The sequence below is a fragment of the Gobio gobio genome, assembly GCF_949357685.1.
Source record: "Gobio gobio genome assembly, chromosome: 22".
NCBI lineage: Eukaryota > Metazoa > Chordata > Actinopteri > Cypriniformes > Gobionidae > Gobio > Gobio gobio.
Window position 1 is genome coordinate 26,459,798 of NC_137118.1, and position 20,845 is coordinate 26,480,642.

The window sequence follows — 20,845 nt, forward strand, 5'->3', positions numbered from 1 at the left end:
GGCTTGTTTTACGCACGGAACATACTTCAATCCGAGTTCCCACACAAACAAATAAAGTATTCTGTCCATTTTATCACGAAATTCAAACGATAAATGCCGTTTTGACGCTCTTTAATGTGGTGTGACTGATCACTGTATAGGTGCGTCGGTTCAAGCGGCAGAGCAGCGCGCGAGTGAGCACGATCATCTCTTATCGTATCATTTGACTAGGGAGAGATCATCTCTCCCTAGTCAAAGAATAAACATGAATCAACATCTGAAGGTATGTTGAGGACACATTACAACTTACTGAAACGTATCATATGTTGTGTAATCGTTCAATTAGAGCCTAGTTTCAAGTATGTGCAAGTAAGGGCTCCCTATATAGTTTACAGCATTATCTTTAAGAAACTTTTAGTTATAATTGAATTAATTTAAGGACAGACACAATTTGTTCAGTAACTCAAGCAATTTTATATTTAGTTTTCTCTCCCCTGCTGTACCAAACCCATATCAAACCATGACTTCAAAACCGAGGTACGTACTACCGAACCGTCAGTTTTGTGTACCGTTACACCCATAGTGGTCCCATCTGTGGTGTGGACCAATCATAGGAACCTCAAATACATCAGCTCAGTCAAAAGACTGAATTAGAGGCAGGATCAATGGGTACTTTTCTTTGTCTTATCGTCTGGCTCCAAAAATTCGAAGCCAGATGCTCTCTCCCACTTCCTGAAAACATTTTGCCTTATGATGGGAGCTGTCATCCGTCCCACCCCACCCAGTCTTGGTGCCTGCTCTCACTCTCCTGCTCTGCCCAATATTCTGAATGCCCTCCCTGGTTATGACACACTGCCATTCTCTTGATGTGACACTCGCCTAGCCCTTTGGATTGGTTGCCTCAATTAACTATTCTCCTGGCTCTCAACCCTCAGTTGTTTCTCAGAATCCCATTCCTCTCTGTCAACTGCCTGATTTGTTTCTGTCTCTGCACCTGGGAATCTGCCTTCTGTGCGTTTTTACCAAACTTTTCAATAAACTTTTGGGGTAACTCTACTATAGGGAGTGTTTAGTTGCAGTTATTGATGTTAATGGGTGGTAGCCAGTTATTGACACTAAGAGGGCATTGCTTCTTTAAAAAAAAGTCATAGATATGTCAATATGTATTCAGCAAATCTTTTTTTCAAAAAATTTTTACAAAATGACAAACCTGTTTTCTGTGGACAGGAGTTTGATGCATGCAGTATGACCACAGTACATGGCGTATGTGAGTGGCGTGTTCTCATTAATATCTCGAGGGTTGGGCTCCACTCCCAGCTCCAACAATACCTGCACACAGTCATCTTTACCGGCTGCAGCAGCCCAGTGAAGAGGGGTCCTGATAGAAAAACAGATATTATGTTGTATAATAATAAAGAATATGGAGGTGTTGGGCTCATGGTTAAGAATATGACATCACAATAAGCACACTAAGGAACTGCCACTGTTATCCATCAGTAATGTGCTCTAAATGTAAAGTATACTGTAAGTACATTTATGCATTTGGCAGACGCCTTTATCCAAAGCGACTTACAGTGCCCTTATTACAGGGACAATCCCACTGGAGCAACATGAAGTAAAGTGCCTTGCTCAAGGACACACTGGTGGTGACCGCTGAGATCGAACCAGCAACCTTCTGCGTATCAGTTCCATGGTTTAACCCACTGGACCACCATCTCACACAAGCAACTTACTAAACACTAAAAAAGTGTGTTCATACATAAAAACGCTCTATTCTTACTAATTTTTAGGTTCATACTTAAGTGGTCCTATTATTAGCTTTCTTTAGTGTATAATGTTGCTGTTTGAGCAAAAGGTCTACAAAGTTCCAAAGTCCCTCCAAAGGGAGTTATTCTCTAAATGATGTTTTATTAACAAAGTTTGGGAGGAGCACATTCAAATTATCTATCCAAACAACTCGTCATCAGCAATCTCCTCACCTCTCCTCGCACAGCACGCCAAATACGCATACCATTTATTCTATCTGACTTATTTGTAAGTTGAACTTGTGAAATCAGTGCACACTGTTTCTAAACTCCTTATAATGCCTCCATTGTAGTCTTGAGTTTTCTTCTGGGAATGAACACGTCACAATATTCTTAATTTAAATAATTCCCGCCCAAAGCATACGCAAAATAAAGGGGGGGGGCCTGGTTGAGTTAGTTAGTAGTGTGTTGACACTCTACTTATGGGAAGGGGCATGACATTTCCCAAACATGCCTGAGGCGCTTGACCAATCAAAACACACTGGTCCAGCCGACCAATAAGAGCACATTGTGCATTTCAGAAGGTGCTTCATAGAGACAGGAACTAAACAGAGTGTTACTGACAGACTGGGAAAAGAAGAGCTTGCAACAATGTCAAATATGTGAAAAATAATAATGTGTTTTTTGAACATTCAAGCATAGACCCCAAAAACAAAATCAAGACTTTTAAAAGGGGCATAATATGTCCCCTTTAAGAATTTTGACATTTTAAGGAAACGTCTGCTACAGTGCTTCTACGGTGATACTAGAGTTCTGCCCCATCACAAATAAAAGTGACATATTGTCCTCCAAACCAATGGCAAAAATTCTCTGTTAAACACTGTTGCTAGCAAAACCAAGTTTTGTCTTAGTTGTCCCTCTGGTAAACAAAAAAGCACTTCATATGAACTCCACTCAAATATCCCACAACATGTTTACTGTACCGTTCATCCACGTCCAAAGCTTGCAAGTTGGTCTCAGGAATTCGAGACAGTTCATAGATGATGTCACTGAAACCTGCAGCGGCGGCAATGTGAACGCAGGTCTTCCCATTCTCGTCATCATAATTGATCACAGAGGAGCCCAGATTATGGTCAAGAATGAGGGAACACATTAACTGGCTGCCACTCTGCCACATAGTTAAAAAACAATGAGACATATAAATTAATTATCAACTTGCAATTAGGGGTGGGCGATAAACCGGTAGATCCGATTAACCGATTTAAATTTGTCAAATGGTTTCGGACTATCGTCTCTATCGCGGTTATGCTCATGTGACGTACTCGCACTATGCCGCCACGAAAGATTATTATTTGAATGCGTTTTTAAGCCATGCGGTTTAAAAAGAAAGTGATTTTAAACTGCTGAAGCGCAATAAGCAGCAAAAGAGGACTCATTTCGGTATATGCATACGTTGTCTCTGAGACTGTTTCTTAGCTTTGTGAGAGACACGCACACATGAAGCCTTGAACTGAGTTGTTTTTGGCGCATTATTGGGCTTGAACGGTCAAATACACACTCGTCAAAATACCTGTCTTTGCTAGTATCATTGGAAACACAGTCGTGTATGTCTTAAGTGAACATGAACAGTTGAGATTTGATTAACATTTGATTACTTTATACAATTTATGTAGTACCTATTTCTTATTTCTAAGTTATTTTCTATGTATTATTTCTATTTCTTATTACTAAGTTTTTCAGGTAGGTCTAATTAATTTGTTCCATTTGTAGTCTTTGTTCTATTTTAGATTTTGCAGTATATTGCTTGTAATTAGTTTCTTTGATCATATTTTTATTCTTTGTTCTAATTTTTCTCTGTTTACTGAGATTGACCGTTTTTGTTATTCATCTTTTTTGTGATATTGAAATCGGTAATTAAATTAAAAATAATTATCGTGAAATAACATTCCTCATATTGTGAAATTTTGGTCATATCGCCCACCCCTACTTGCAATGTACATATATAAACCATCTTTCACAATGAATTTTTAAGACATAAATAGTATTACATTTCATGATGAATCATGACATTTGTCTACCTTACTAGGAAATGAAATGTATATAATAGAGTATGAATTAGTGTGCTATAGTATACCAATACAATATAACACTACTGTAATAACACTTCAGAATGATGTATTTGTTTATGATATGTACCTGCACAGCCCAGTGAAGCGCTGTTTTAAAATCTTTGTCCACAAGTGTCGGGTCAGCTCCTTTCTGCAGCAGCGCCTGCACATGCTCTGGTCGGTTATGGAAACAAGCCCAGTGAAGAGCTGTCATTCCCTACCAAAGCACAATCAGAGGGTTATACAGGTTACACAAATGCTCATGGCTGTTACTTTATAGCAGCAAATGGAGCATCAGATGACAGTGAAAATTTTTCCCTGCACAACGCAAAAATACAACAAACCTACTGTTATCTAAAGGCCAAAAGGACAGCACAGCATGATACAATAACCATGCTTTTTACAAATGGATGAAAGTGTATGAAAATGTATAAGTATGACCACACAGAGAGCAAGCCTTTTTACATGAAACCCAGCAATATGCATCCAGATCATCAATATTTGTCACCCTACATTCAAAATAAAGAAATACAAGCCTATTATAGGCCGTTAAGATTTTTTTTCTTTCTGACAATATGTGTGTTTGACTTGAAGTGGTGCTGCGCAGACCGATCGGTGTATGACTTCAGAGTACAGCGAGAATGATTCGAAAGCATACAGAGCCTCTATGCCGTGGGCTACGCATCAATTTTCATTTATACTTCTACGTTGTTGTCCGCGTCGACATTCAATTACACATGTAGAGGGAGCATGATAACCCCTGAGGGAGGGGTTCTGGCAGACCAATCACAGCATTTGTGGTCCGCGTAGAATTGACACATTGTTACATTTTTGGAGAGTGGCACGTCAGGCTACATCGTAGCTACAGTTCACACACGACGCAGAAGTATAAATTGGGCTTAAGACAGTACAGTTAAAATTATATATGTAATTTTAAAAAGTACTTTTTATATTATAGTATTTTACATATGCTAGTCATAAACATGTTAGTCTACATATCAAAATAAGTGTACTTCCTTGAAGCAAGACAAAAGATTATTAAAACAAAATTTTTTGAAATATACTTCAAAGTAAAACCTTTCATTTTACAGTGTGTGTGCAAAAAGCCTGCATTGGAAATTCATTTAATCTAGTGCAGGGGTTTTCAAACTGGGTTCTAACGGGTCCCCAGAAAATCTCAGAGAATAAAAAGAAAAAGCAAAAATGGACCAAAAATTCGAACTCTTTTATAAAATTATTGTGAAAGTTGCTTATATAAATAATTTTTATTCAACATTAAGTATAGCCAATTTAAGTTTGGAAACAATATGTTGTATTTATAATGTCACACTTACTATTTATCTAACAGTTTAAATGTTTTTTCCATACATAAAAATATATAGATGGATATATTGAACCCATATTTGGGGGTCCTTGGCATCATATAGTTTGAAAACCCCTGATCTAGTGGATCTTACTGAAAGCTAATTTTTGGAGATATCAACCTCAAATTTGGAACACAACTAGTTTAGATTTATGGCTTTGATTTTTTCACTGCGTTTTAGAGTAAAACATGTTTTGGAAAATATTTCATATTAAATTAGAAAATTTTATTTTGTATAATACTTTTTCATAACAATAAACTTAAACTTCTATAACTTTTTTTTTTAAATTTCACTTTTTTTACTTCCGCAGTACTTGGCCATGTGTCTTCTTTAAAAAAGACACCAAACTTAAAGCCCAAAGTTCTTCACTGTCCACATTTCACAATGGTCCGCACTCCATGTGACGTAATTTTCCTAACCACGCGGTCCATGGATATTCAAAAAACAGCGCATGTAAAGAAAAACAAACAAAAAAACAACAGCGCATGTGCGAGTGACTTGAGTGCTTGAAAACAAAGACCACTAGACAGTGCGGACACGGCGAATGCAGCTTTCCGTGACTCACCTCATTATCTTGATGATTGATTTCACACAGTGTTGACTGCTGCAGCAGAACAGCCATGAGCCTAAAACAAACAAACAAAGCATGTTTATTGTTCTATACATGCTGCATACACCAATTTTAATTCCATAACTAAACGTGAACCATATAATCAATGAGGAAAAAATGAAGCCGTTGATTTTCTAAGTCAGGAAAAGGAAATGATTTGGTTGGTTGGAGGGGTTGGTGAGATCAGCTGAAATCGAGCATTTATTTTCAGAGGCAGAGCACATTATTGTCATGATGCACTTTAATATCCAAAAGACGATGTGTGACGCGGAAAGAACCATAAAGATACTTTGTAACCAATAAACACAACACATTAAACATTGACATCACAGAACAATGAATTGAGGAAAGATGAAGGATTAAATACAGAATAAATGATAATCAATGCAAAAGGGAACAGGTGTGAACTAATCAGAAACAATGACAACCAACAATCAACAAGAACTCAGGCAAATACAAAGGAAGTGGGAAAAAAACAGAACATGACAATGAACCTAAACACAACATGATCATGACAATTATTATTATTTTGAAGACTATTTTCAGAATAACAGGCACTGATGAATCAAGGAAAGTGAATTAAGAAAATTTATTTTTGGTTTCATATTTACTTTAAAGGGTTAGTTCATTCTGTCATTAATTACTCACCCTCATGTCGTTCCAAACCTGTCCAAGAACTTTGTTCATCTTCAGAACACAAATTAAGATATTTTTGATGAAATCCGAGAGCTCTCTGACCTCTCCATAGACAGCTATTTAATGAACACTTTTAAGGACCAGATAGGAAGCAAAGACATCGTTAAAATCGTCCATATGATTCCAGTGGTTCAACTTTAATTTTATGAAACGACGAGAATACTTTTTGTGCGCAAAAAACTAAAATAACGACTTTATTCAACAATTTCTTCACGTCTGTGTCAGTCTCCTACACTGTTGACGTAGTAAATACAGTCCAGTGCTTCAAAGTTACCTCAGAGCTACGCCAGAACGCCGGCTTACCATTGGCCGATGATGTTCACGTGAGCAACATAACCAGTGGCGGTTCTAGGGGGGTGGCCAGGGGGGCCGGTGCCCCCGTGTCAACAAGCCTGGCCCCCCCTCTGGCCCCCGTAAATTTGGAATCACATCGCACCAAACAATGTTCTGAAACTGGTTGCAATGTGCGTTTTTTGCTGTGGCGGTGTGTGATGAAAAGAGCACTTTATTGTGTCATAACCAATAACCAATGCAGAGAAGCAATGAGGAGGCTGTTGACAGTAAACAGGCAAGTGATGTCTGTTTATGAATGATTCGTCACTCAGTCTGCATTCGCTCAAATGGTTGTAAAACGCGGGCTATAGCGGTTGCTACGCTCTTGATTATAGATAAAATAAGCTCTCTTTATACACGTTGTGTTGAATGTAACTGCACCCTTACGCAGCAGTGATAGCTACTGGAGATTAATTTTACTGACTTGACGACTTTGAATTCCATTCAGTCATTTCGTTCATTTACTGGTAGTTAAAATATATTTTTTCAATGGCTAATTTCTCCGAACACGTCCACATATGTAATCTTTGATCATATTCCGAATTAGGAAGATGCAGCCAAAGATAAATTATGACCAACGCAATGAAAGAACCGTTCATGTGCGAATATGACAGAGATAGGCATACCCGAGAAAAGATACAGAATAATGTAATTTCAGTCTTGTTCACATATAGCGAGAATTAATATTATTTTATCCAATTGTCCAGTGTTGCTTATAGAGTATTAGATGTTTGTTTTGATGTCTATGCTAACTTTGCGAAGAGTCTGCTAACAGAGAGCAGGTAGGCTACAAAACATGTAAAATAAATGGTTTAGTTTTACTTTTATAAATTGAGCATGCATGATCATATTACAGATACATTACTTTTCAAATAAATAAATGAACTTGAAATGATTTTACTTCACGTGTAGAGACTGCAGATCGAGTGATACAGTACATGGCCAAATAAAAGACTTTCAATAATCTGGGAATAAAATAAAGGGTTAGTTCCCCCTAAAAGAAAATAAAAACACCTAATGTAACTCACCCTCGTGTTGTTCCAAAACCTGTATTGTTAGAATGTCGTTAACCAAACCATTTCAGTGCCAGAATGTCCATAAAATTCAAGATATGCGGCAGAAATGCCCCTGTTTGAGTTTTAGACTCAGAGCGTTTTTACACTGGGCACGTTTGTTGTGGTCCGCGTCAGAGCGCGTTCTACACCGCGAATACACCGCAGGCTCCCTCTCGCTCGTATCCAAGGTAAATCATCAACACTATCATCCCTTACACATGTGTTGTATTGAACTAAATACACCGTCATCTGATAAAATGCATGCGCAGGTTACTTTTCTTGCGCACCCGAGTCTTAATCTTATAATATATAATACAGTCTTATGTATCCTGTTTATATATATATATATATATATATATATATATATATATATATATATATATATATATATATATATATATATATATATATATATATATATATATATATATATATATATATATATATATATATATATATATATATATATATATATATTAACAAAAGTACATATTTTGAATAGGCTATCATAATGTTTATAGTTATTTTATGTTTATTTCCATTTGTTTAGCTACGCATTTGTGTTGCCTCTATCCAAAAAAATACATATACAATGGTTATTAGCAGTTGTGTACTTTGTTTTTGATTCATTATTGCATTAAATATTATTATATTGGATCTAACTATAATTACCCAGTTGTGAATCATATGACCAGTGGATCGTCCGTGGGTGGCCAGAAAACATTTATTATAAACCAGCGGCTCGGTAGCGGACCACTGTCGGAAAAGTGGTGGCTGCCGCCGGTGGTCCGCTAGGAAAACGATGAGCAAAATGCCAGCTGGCCCCCGGTGGGCCGCCAACTTTGCCTCCAGTGGTCCGCCACTGGCCCGCTAGTCGTATTAGCTTGTTGCTTTCAAATTCCCATGAATCGCAGCACAGCTCGAGCGCAATTTGCGCAACCGAGCTCAGACTACCTCCTTCAGGCAGTCTCGAATTCAGTTCCCCTGAGCTCAGCTCACCCGGGTCCGCATGACAACTTTCACATTACCAATTATTCAAACTAAACTGCCAGTGTGAAAACGCCCTCACATTTACATCATGATATAGACTAAGCAATATAACATGAGTAACGAGTGCAATATCACACAAGTTCTGTTTTTCTACCCAGAATAGCATGAGTGCAAATGCGATAGGCCTACTGATCTTATACAACAGTTTAATAAAATAAATAAGTTATAAATGTTATAAGTTATAAATAAAATGTGTTCAACATAAGAAAGTCCTATTTGGAACGACATGGGGGTGAGTAAATGGTGATAGAATTTTCAGGTGAACTACCTAATTATCTACTGGTTAAGATAAATGTTAACGTGTGCCCCCTAAAAGCACAAGTGGCCCCTGCCTGGCCCCCATAGTTACCGTGGTCTAGAACCGCCACTGAACATAACGCATGCGTGTGATGCTGACGCAGGAGCTGACCAATGTAAACTGCATAGGAGACTGACACGGAAGAGAAGAGATTGTTGAATAAAGTTGTTATTTTTGTTTGTTTATGCGCACAGAAATGATTCTCATCACTTCATTAAATTAAGGTTGAACCACTGAAGTCACATGGACGTTTTAGTAACTAATTTCGGGAGGAGCACGTCCAGATAATTAAACCTATCTAAATAATGGAGCACGCCAGATAATGTAACCTAATCAAACCCAAGTGGAGCACGTCCAGATAATTAAAACCTAATTAAACACGAGTGGAGCATACTGAACTAATCAATTCAATCAACAACAGGAGCGTTTATATACAGCTGACTCACCTTCCTTTCGTAGACAGTTTCTTAGCATCCCTCCACCACCCCATCTCCTTACTTTGATTGAATAAAAACCTATTAGACGTCAACTCAATCCATAATGCAATACAGTCTAGTTCTAGACTATCTTCATCATGGGGGGGATACTCTGGGTTCGGGCCAAAATTCCTCCCCCGGAGCCCTCCCCCGGACAGCACGCCAAATACGCATAATCTTTACTCCATTTAATTTGATGTAAGTGTGAACTCGTGACACAATGTTTTACAACCTTTCTGGACCTTGAACGTGTTAATTAAATTGCTGTCTATGGAGGGGTCAGAGATCTCTCGGATTTCAGCAAAAATATCTTCATTTGTGATCCGAAGATGAATGAAGGTCTTACGGGTTTGGAATGACATGAGGGTGAGTAATTAATGACAGAATTTTAATTTTTGGGTGAAATAACCCTTTAACATATCTTATTATCTTGTCTTAACATAGACATTTCCAGTCCATGTTATCTGTTGATGGATGTTCATAACATAAAAAAAGAGGTTTTAAGTGTAAAAAATCACTTTTGATTGGCTGAGATTTCCTTTGCACCTGTTTTCTAATTACCATCTCTTCATCTTGTCATATGCATAGCAAGTGTTCTGCTAAATGGACAGTTAGAAGGCGGAAGATCCACTAAACTGCATCTATTGTTGTTCACACAAATTAATGGCTGACATGGGTTGAATTCCATGAGCCTACTGATGAAGCCAACTAACTAAACAAGACTAAATAACATTTGGAACACAATTTTGCAATGATTTTATTACAAAACAACAAAGGGTGGGTGATGTAATGTTTTTTGTTTACAGTAATTGTACTGTACTACTACGTGCTACTTCTTGTTTCATTAACGTATTTGCAATAACAAATTCTGTTTTCCTTGTTACCTGAAGTCAGTTTCAGCAGTAGCAGCATGAATTGGCAAGCGTCCGTTCTTATCAGGAATGTTCTGTTTTGCCCCGTTGCGAAGCAAACACACACAGCCTTCCAGCCAACCCTGCAGAAGACAAAAACCACCAGACCAAATTACAGTAAAAGTCATTCAAAATAAACAACCATTTAATTCAGTCAATGAAATGAAGGTCACTACAAATTTGTGCATGAAAGTTTATAAACATGCTGAAGAATCCACTGACAACAGTGCACACAAACAAGGCAGAAAATATCATTTTTAAATAGGACCTATTATGTTCAACCTTCTTTAGTGTGTAATGTTGCTGTTTGAGAATGAAAAAGCCCTGCAAAGTTCTAAAGCACAATGTCCCTCCAGCGGGAGTTGTTCTCTATATCAGTGCGCACTGTTTCTGAACTCCCTGAAACGCCTCTATTGTAGTTTTGAGTTTTCTTCCAGGTACGAACACATCATAGGCCCTGTCCCAAATAGCACACTTCATGCACTTACGGTCTTGTGGACTTAAAATGGCCGTCGGGTGCACGTGTTCATGCGGTCCAGAAGACCGTAGAGTGTCCCATTTGTCATTTTAGTTGTCAGAAGGGTGCTCACATATGCGCCCTCGATGCACACTTTTGCCGAGCCCGCAAGCAGACAGACTTCCACCCAACAGTAAAAGCTGCATTAAGACACTAAAGTGTGGACGAAAGTGCTTAGGGTGGCATTAGTGACAATATTCTTCATTTAAATAATTCCCGCCTAAGACATACACAGAATAAAGGGATGGGGTCTGGTTGAGTTAGTTTGTAGTGTGTTGAAACTCAGTTATGGTAAGGGGTGGGACATTTCCAAAACATGCCTGAAGCGCTTGACCAATCACAACACACTGGTCCAGCTGACCAATCAGAGCACATTGTGCTTTTCAGAAGGAGGGGCTTCATAAAGAGAGGAACTAAACAGGGGTGTGTTACCCGTACAACGATGTAACTCACTGCTTAAAGGACAACTCCGGTGAAAAATGAATCTAGGGGTAATTAACACATGGTTACCGAGTAGATCGTTCTCTGGGATGCGTTTTCATGAAAATCGAATGTAAAGAGTTTTATCTCTAAAAACAGATTAGCTTATAACGCTAGTATGGGGCATAGAATAAGTAAAATTAAATCACTAGTTAATACCACTAACAAGGCTCAAAATAGCCTCACACTAACACGGTAGCATAATGAGGGTCCCTACATGCAAACCGAAGCATTGAGAACTTTGTAAGTGAACAAACAGTTTAATAAGAAGATACTTTATAAAGACAGTACATTACGCGTATACAAACAGGAGCCATCTTGGAAAACAGTCTCGACAAGTCGAGCCACGGTTGAATAATCCGCCATCTCTTTAGTGTGTATCCTTTGGAAGCACTAGTCTCTGTTACGTTCAGTTTTTAAAAAATTATTTTTATTTATTTATTTTCTCTGTTGCGTTCAGTGCTTTCTTCCGGAAACAACGGATCATGCGAGATTCCAATTCACAGTTCATCACTTGCTGTGCTAAGTGATGAACTGTGAATTGGAATCTCGCATGATCCGTTGTTCGTGGCTCGACTTGACCCAGAATGCTTTCGGGAAATGCACCCTCAGAGTGTTACTGACAGACTGGGAAGAGAGGAGCTGGCACAATGCAATGTTTTTAACTATACATAATATTGCTTTTTTAAAGGAAGTGATCCTGAGAGCGTTTTCTTACAAGGTATGTCGCTAGAGAGAGGGACGTCCGTCCACAGGCATCTTGTGTATTGATAGAAGCTCCCATCTTCAGCAGCAGTTTCACCGTATCCACCTGTCTTCCAGATACAGCATGCATCAGCGGTGTGGAGCCTGTCGTCAAGACACAAGCAGTCAGAAACGCAGTGCTTAACAGCAGTTCTCATTAAAATTTCAATGTACGTCAGCCCTACTGTAATCTGTTTATGATGATGGCTTATTTCTGTCTCAGCTTTGTTGAATGTGTGGATTGTATGACAATCAGAGGTATTCAGATTTTGAGCGATGAATCCTCTCATGAAATACCTTTTCCTAATTAGGGTTGTGGATGGCTGCCAAGTGGTGGTTGCTTGGCACCATCCCACCCTCAATTGCATATAGGTTTCTAAATATCGCATCTATGTAAAGCACACCTATCCTCAAAATTCTGCATAGTGTTAGGGTTTTTTTCAAATTGGTAACCCTAACTATGAGCAACAGTGATAGTTGCCTTGGCAAACAAACACCATTAACAACACAATCCCAATGGCCAACTTGCATCTGAAATACTACAGCCTTTAGTATCATGACAGGTCTGATGTATCAACAGAAGGACTACCCTTGTTAAAAAAGTACACTTTATCGTACTTTAAAAAGAGTACGTATTACTGTAATAATAAACTTTAAAATAATATACTTAAGGGGTTAGTTTGCCCAAAAATGAAAATTCTGTCATTAATTACTCATTCTCATGTCGCTTCCAACCCGTAAGACCTTTGTTCATCTTTGGAACACAAATTAAGATATTTTTGATGAAATCCGAGAGCTTTCTGACCCCACATAGACTTCAGTGTAATCACCACTTCAAAGGCCCAGAAAGACATTGTTAAAATACTCCATGTGACTCCAGTGGTTCAACCTTAATTTTATGAAACGATGAGAATACTTTCTGTGAGCAAAAATACAAAACAAAAATAACAACCTCTTATACAACTATTTCTTCTCTTCCATGTCAGTCTCTGACATGAATTCGAAAGCGTTGCACTATTTACAAATGATGTTTCATTAACAAAGTTCGGGAGGAGCACCTATCCAATCATTATGTCATTCCAACCAGCTGTCAGCAATCACTAATCAACATGTCTACCCAATCAGCACAAGTGGAGGGCTATATAAATACCCAGTCAACTCCAATGTCAACCAATGTTCCTTGACAGGTTTTCAGCATCCCTCCACCACCCCGTCTTCCTCACACTCACCAGGTTACTTTCCTAACCAGAGATACGGGGGGAGTACTCTGGGTTCGGGCCAAATACCGAGCTCGGAGCCCTCTCTTCGGACAGCACACCAAATACGCATACCATTTATTCTATCTGACTTATTTGTAAGTGTGAACTCGTGAACGTAAACTGTGTAGGAGACTGACACAGGCAAGAATTAAATTGTTGAATAAAGTTATTTTCGTTTGTTTTTGCACACAAAAAGTATTCTCGTTGCTTCATAAAAGGTTGAACCACTGGCGTAACATGGACGATTTTAACTATGTTTTTACAACCTTTCTGGGCCTTGAAAGTGTTCATTAAATAGCTGTCTATGGAGGGGTCAGAGAGCTCTCGGATTTCTGCAAAAATATCTTCATTTGAAGATGAACGAAGGTCTTAAGGGTTTGTAACGACATGAGGGTGAGTAATTAATGACAGAATTTTCATTTTTGGGCGAACTATCCCTTTTCAAAAGGGCATTATTTGAGGGGACAGCCATTTGTAGTGGAGTCCGAAACCATAGTGGACGTTATCGAGTGCACTCATTCAATCCCACAATGCACCACAACCAATGTACACTCAATGGCTAGAGAATACCCATAATGCATGATGCGATGATGCGCAGAATTAAATCTTGCGTCTTTCCAGCAGATAGTGCCCCCAGCTAAATCATCCATCCATCCATTTCCAATATGGCTACAGCGTAATATCATAAAGGTAGAAACTCCTTTTTGATTGATAATTAAATATTTTATTAAAGCCCTTCTAGCACACTCAGTAATCAAATTGACTCGTTTTCATTCACTCCTTCAAGTGGACTATATGTGGAGTAATGTAGGGATAGTGAATTAGGGTATAGGGGGCAATTTCGAACACAGCCTTGGTTTTTAACAGGGCATAGAGACAGATCGCATTTAGGCCACGCCCACACCGGGGGATAAAACAATCCAATGCTCTCCATTAACTTTGTATTGCGTGAGGCTGCCTCCTTGTCATTTATGACAAGCTAAACAAGCTAAAAAACACATAAATACGTTTTTATAAGCTGTCGACCCACAAAAACGAGTGTTTAAGGAGACAAAAGTGGATACAGGCAATAAAACGTGAAGCATCAGCAGGAAGAATGGGTACATTTTGGGATCCTGACACTCAGTATGCCTATGTGTGCAGTAAACATTTTGACACTGTTAAATCAAATATCCAAATGTCAGTTTTATATATTAAATTGTATTGTATATGTACTGATTACGTTCCCCTCAAGTGTGTGTAGTTCAAAGTGTAATATAACATGTCGTGCTCTGTCTCAGGCCTAGTCCACACGTACACGGGTATTTTTATAACCAGAGTTTTTCCTCCTCCGTTTTAAAAAACAATCGCGTCCACACAAGCATGGTTTTAGAAAAATCTCTGTCCACATGAAAAAGCAAAATCACGCTATGATTGGCTGCCTGATTTCCACATGGGTCCCATCCACGGCATTGATGCACTGAGGGATGCCATGGGCTCAGTGAAACCCTTCTACAAGTTCCTTTACTGGACTCAGTGACAGGTAACTTTATATAGACAGGGGCAGGGCCCAAGTGGACTGTAATAGCTTCACACACTTGCCTTACTATTTTGTATAATTGAATTCTGGCGCCTCTGTTCTGCAATACAATGAGATAACTGCGCATGTATCTGTATACATTTGATAAGCGCTGTTAGCAGAGTTATTAAAAGCTACGTCCGCCATTGCATAGACTCCACTCATGTAGGGATGAAACGATTACCGGTTTCACGATAAACCACGATAAAATTTAGTGACGGTTAGTAATATCGTAGAAAATTTAATTATCATTAAAACCGCGTGTGATTATCACGATTGTGAAAACTCGCGGTAAATCATGTCCAGTCAGCATCAGTCTGACGCAGCGCACCGCTGTTTTTGAATGAGAAGAAATGGCAGAAGGCAGTGACAGCACTGGGAGATTGTTCAGCCTCTAAAAGGACCAAATCTGAGGTGTTGTCATATTTTGGCTTTTACAAAAGTCCTGAGGGAAACTTAATCTAAGATGGTCACCCCGTCTGCAGAACATGCCAGAAGAAAGTCGCTGTAATAGGGTGAACACTTCAAAACTACGAACGCAAGGCAAGTGGACTTTGACCTCAATACCAAACCTACGTCTGGGAAATAATAACGTGAAGCGAACGAACAAATTCAGACAAGACTAGGGTGACATTTAAGGGATAATATTCAGGGCTCGACATTAACAACCGCCAATTGTGGGTAACGTTAACGTTATTTTGGCTGCACACTAGTCACTCTGGCTGTTGAACTTATTATAGTCTTCTCAAAAGCCATCTGTTATAATCGCATTGCGCATTATAACCACTCACACGTGTTTCTATTGACTTTATGAATGCAGTGTCTCATAATCAGAGGCGTTCAGAGCGCGCGGCGCGCCGCACTCACTCGCTGAAATCTGCACTCAAAGCAGAGATAAACGTATGCAGGAGATTCACTCATCATAGAGTGATCGACTGTTTTTGTTCTATTTCAGCAGCGAAAATAGTTTCAAACGAACACAGCAGAACCACATCAGCGCATCTGATATGACTGGCATAACGCTGGCGAATTTAGGGACCGTCTCTAAAGTTACAGACAACATTGGTAACGTTATACACGTTTCAAACTTCAATAGCATTTGAAGAGAATAACAGTCATAAAACTGACTGTAAAGTGATCATTTAGGTGTCAGGTATGATGCACACATTTTGATATTTAATAAAATAAACTGTCAAATCATATGGAAATATGGATATGCATTATTTCACTAGGATACTGTTTGGGCTCTAACACAAAACATGCTAGATTTAAATGCATCATTGCTGAACACTGATGCGAATATTGCTTGAGAATATATTTACAGAGATAATATTAGAGATTATATTTACGACAAATTATTATTATTTATGCATTATGCGTTGCTATTGACGACGGCCATTAAGGAAGGAAATCCCACAGAATCTATCTTAAAAAAGTGCATAGAGCTGCTTTAGTTATTTGTTGTTTGTTGAATTTCAAATATAAAAATTGTTGAAATGTTTTAAGTGTGTGCATCTGTTCTTTTTGAACACTTTCATCTCGTTTGAACAAAACCGTGATAATATTGATAACCGTGATAATTTGGGTCACTATAATCGTGATGTTAAATTTCCATACCGTTTCATCCCTACACTCATGTAAACAAAAGAGATAACGGCGCACAATCTGACGTCAAACAAAGGCGAGAACGGCGCACACTTTGACTTAACAAGACGAAATCTCCGGTTTCACCATCCACGCGACAACACTGTAATCGGAGTTTCTAAAAATCTTCACCCTGGCCGGAGTTTTCAAAAAAGTCCCGTTTCAGTAACCGGATACTGCGTTTGTGTGTGGATGAACAGCCAAACCGCATAGAAAAAGAAGAAGTTTTGAAAATACCCGTGTTCGTGTGGACAGGGTGTCAACTGCCTGTATCCACTTTTGTGCCCTGAAACGCTATTTTTTTTGGTCAACTTCTGGGTTTTTAGTTCTGGGTTTTGTTCAGCTTGTTTGCTGTACCCTTTGTCACATATCAGCTTTTAGACATTGTTCTGTTTTTTGTTAGAAGTCATAAATGAAAAGAAGGCCGCTTCACGCAAGAGCGTTGGATTGTTTCTATATAGGAGGCCTGAGCTGTACAGGCTCCGCCCTCTTCTGGAAAGGGGCGGGGAGCAGCAGCTCATTTGTATTTAAAGATACATGCACGAAAACAGCATGCTTTCCCTTCCCTTTCAAAACTGGGCATTTACAACATAGTCAATAAATAATCTGTGGGTTTTTTTTAGCTGAAACTTCAGACACATTCTGGGGACACCTGTCCAATATAACATAACAAAAATGGGCATAAAATGTAGGGCTGTGCAATTAATCGAATTTCGATTTCGATTTCGATTTTGCCTCCCAACGATCACCAAAATAGTACAATCGAGAAAAAACGATTATTTTGCCATGTTCAGTTTTGCAAGAACACTCTTATTTTGTCTTGCGTTCTGAATGAAACGCGCACGCGCACATCCGCCCCTCCCGAAGCCACAAACTCTCTCAGTTTGTGAGTTTCGTGACTCGTGTGCATATCATCCGCTGGAATTTAAAAACAGCGTTTGGTGAGCAAAAAAGGCAAAACCAACTCCGTTGTCTGGGAACAGTTTGGGTTCGAGGAATCAGACGACGAGCAGAAACATGCTACGTGCAAGATTTGCAACATGGTAGTGGTTGCAACGCAAGGGAACACCACAAATTTGTTTAACCACTTGAAAATTAAACAGAGTGACCTGCTATGACAATCTAATAAAGAAACAAAAACTGACGAGAGCAGGGGTGCCGTGTAAACGTCCTTTTTTCCCCTCATATTTTTCAAATAATTCTCTCTTTGTAAACTTTGCTCAATGCATTCGAGTGCTGCCATATTTTCGAATATGACCAGTCGTTTTCGCCGTCATCACCCGGGTTTAGTGCCAGAAGACGCGAATGAGAAGCCGCGCGCGCTGTGAGAGAATGTATCTCTGTGCACTCATCCGAGAGCGCGAACACGTCTCTCAGCGCGCAAATATTGAGTTATCTTTCAAGTCTTGCTCTTGAACGGACAAACTCACACAAAACGTATGTCAACATGTCCATCTTGATGAGTATCCTAGCAGACATAGTCTGTATATGCCTTAATTGAACTTTATACAGTCGATAAAGACGACGCATATCCGATCATTAGGTCTTAAAGAGGCAGTAGCCTTTACTGCTGTCTGTTTAATGTCAAACAACAAAAGACAAGGACATCACTCACTGCTCTTGATTGAATAGCTTTTGTAAGTTTAGTAGGATTAATCTTTAATTTATGCACTCAAATATGCAATGTTATGTTACATTTAATACATTTCTGTACCTGAAAACTAATGTTAGACGTACATGAAAAGCATATCTAGCCGAACCATATTGTTGATCTTATTTATTTGTGGTTATCATTTTTACGTGAATACTTTTATACTTTGATTTGAATATATGTTATATTATTTATTTTAATAGTTCAAAAAGTACAACAAATGTTACAATTTCAATTGAATTGTTGAAAGGTGTATTTTTAATAAATACATCACATTCCCAAAGTCATGTGAAATAATCGTGTTACATAATCGTGATTTCAATATTGACCAAAATAATCGTGATTATGATTTTTTCCATAATCGAGCAGCCCTAATAAAATGTCCCCTTTAAGTACACTTAAGTACCCTTTTATGTCATTAATATACATGTGTATAATATACTTTTGAGATATAAAATATATTTTTAAGATTTAAAGTACACTACAAGTGCACATTCAATACAGTTGTGCAGAGTGTGGTTGTTTTCACAAGGGTAAAACTAATTTGAAAATGATCTTAGAGTATAAAAAATAAGTGCTTATGCTGTGTGAACGAATACCTTCCCCATCGCAGCACTCAAGGATGGAGGGGTCCTCTCGTATGGTGGCGGTCAGCATGTTGACGTCGCCGTTCGCTGCCGCCTGGTACACCACATTCAGATCAACCTCCTCCGCAGCTTCTGAGAGGAAAACAGATCAAACGGATATAACATATGTTGGGTGTAAATAAAATGCTGTGTACTGATACATTTTTGCTTGAACATTTCAGGTCTGCGTTAGAGAAGAATAAGGGGAAGTTGTCAATGCTGTCACAGCTTCAGATTAATCAACCTACTCTACAATTATATTTCTACTTCTAATAAATCTACAGGTTAAGACAAGCAGGTGTTGAACCTATTGGCTTTCCTATAGAAAAGAACTGAGATTTCTCATAAGTTTCTCCAAGAAACCCATTAGATTAAATAGATAATAGACAGCAAATGGAGTGTTTTTTTGTTTGTTTGTTTTTTTTTCATTTTCCCTGCTCTTTCCAAGGGCTGCATTCAAACTCAAATGTTTCTCTCCAAATTCTTCCCAAATAAAGTTATCCGAGCCTTTATAGCTCAGTAGTACTCCTACAGTTGTCAACAACTGGAAAATTAATTAACTCTTAAGGAGATATGGAGACAAGGTTAATGACATGAAATATACTGAGAGAGCATTACGGCTTTAACAACCAATTATATTCCTTTGGGCTTATATTGTCTAGGGTGCTTGTTGGGTATATTGCATACAGTGGATCTGCTGACAGAGACCTCATCAGAATACAACAGAAAACACTGGGATTTCTCATGAAACATTTGGATGGTGACCATCATCCCCATGTTTTACAAATCAGCATAATCATAGTCGCTAGTGTGCTTTTCATTCTGGTGGGTTATACCTACACACAAACAGATGGCAAGCCAAACAAATGATGGGCTATGGCAAAACCCACTGATAAGCATTACCATGGCAACACCTCCTTGTTATCAGCTCGTGTGTGTGTGTGTGTGTGTGTGTGTGTGTGTGTGTGTGTGTGTGTGTGTGTGTGTGTGTGTGTGTGTGTGTGTGTGTGTGTGTGTGTGTCTGTGCGTGTGTGCGTGTGTGCGTGTGTGTGTGTGTGTGTGTGTGTGTGTGTGTGTGTGTGTGTGTGCGTGCGTGCGTGCGTGCGTGCGCGCGCGTGCAGTGCTTTACCTTTGTGCTGCTCAAATACGGATGAAGAGTGGAACTCCATAATCAAATGCAGCTATCAGAGAAATCCGTCCAGTGCCCACGACATGATGATGTCCCTCCGCTCCTGAGTCCAGCACTGTCCGCTCACAACGACTCAAAGCACTCGCATGGAGAACAGCGAAAGACACGGACAGAGAAACGGCTGCTGGGACAGGAGAGGCTGAGAGCGCGTCCGCGGGTGTCGCAGATGCGTGAGCATCGGTTCCTGGAGGGGCTGCTCCGTTTGATTTTGCGTGATGTGATGATGGGGGAACACACTGAGCATGTGCAGAAGCCTGCTGGCATCACTAGTGTCACGGTCTGTGTGTTCACAATCTGTGTGTAGAGACAGGACTGGTTCACTCAAGCGCAATTCTAGGATTTCAATATTAGTCCCCAATGAGGGTATGATTAAAACAATTAGGCTATACGTTGTTTGTGTTCTAGGATATGCATGAACAATGCAGTAGATTCTATAACCTACAGTGCAACCTATCAAATCCCTGAATATTTCCAATATATGTTTTAACAGCTAATATTCATTAGTAATCATTAAGATTAATAACAAACTTTATATTACTGTTGTTGTCTAGA

At 39.0% G+C, this 20,845-nt stretch overlaps 1 protein-coding gene across 1 annotated transcript in view; it reads right to left on the reverse strand.

Annotated features, from left to right (window-relative positions):
* LOC307118299 (ankyrin repeat domain-containing protein 55-like) overlaps positions 1-12,465 on the reverse strand; it is a 28,699-nt gene extending 16,234 nt beyond the window's left edge. The window contains exons 1-6 of the mRNA XM_079803880.1: positions 12,341-12,465; positions 10,599-10,708; positions 5,762-5,822; positions 3,921-4,049; positions 2,708-2,892; positions 1,190-1,357 (exon numbers count right to left, since the gene is read on the reverse strand). Of these exons, the coding sequence (XP_079660006.1) occupies positions 1,190-1,357; positions 2,708-2,892; positions 3,921-4,049; positions 5,762-5,822; positions 10,599-10,708; positions 12,341-12,457 (770 nt within the window). The 5' untranslated portion in view covers positions 12,458-12,465. The remainder of the gene's footprint in view (positions 1-1,189; positions 1,358-2,707; positions 2,893-3,920; positions 4,050-5,761; positions 5,823-10,598; positions 10,709-12,340) is intronic.
* Between the last annotated feature and the right edge of the window lie 8,380 nt (positions 12,466-20,845).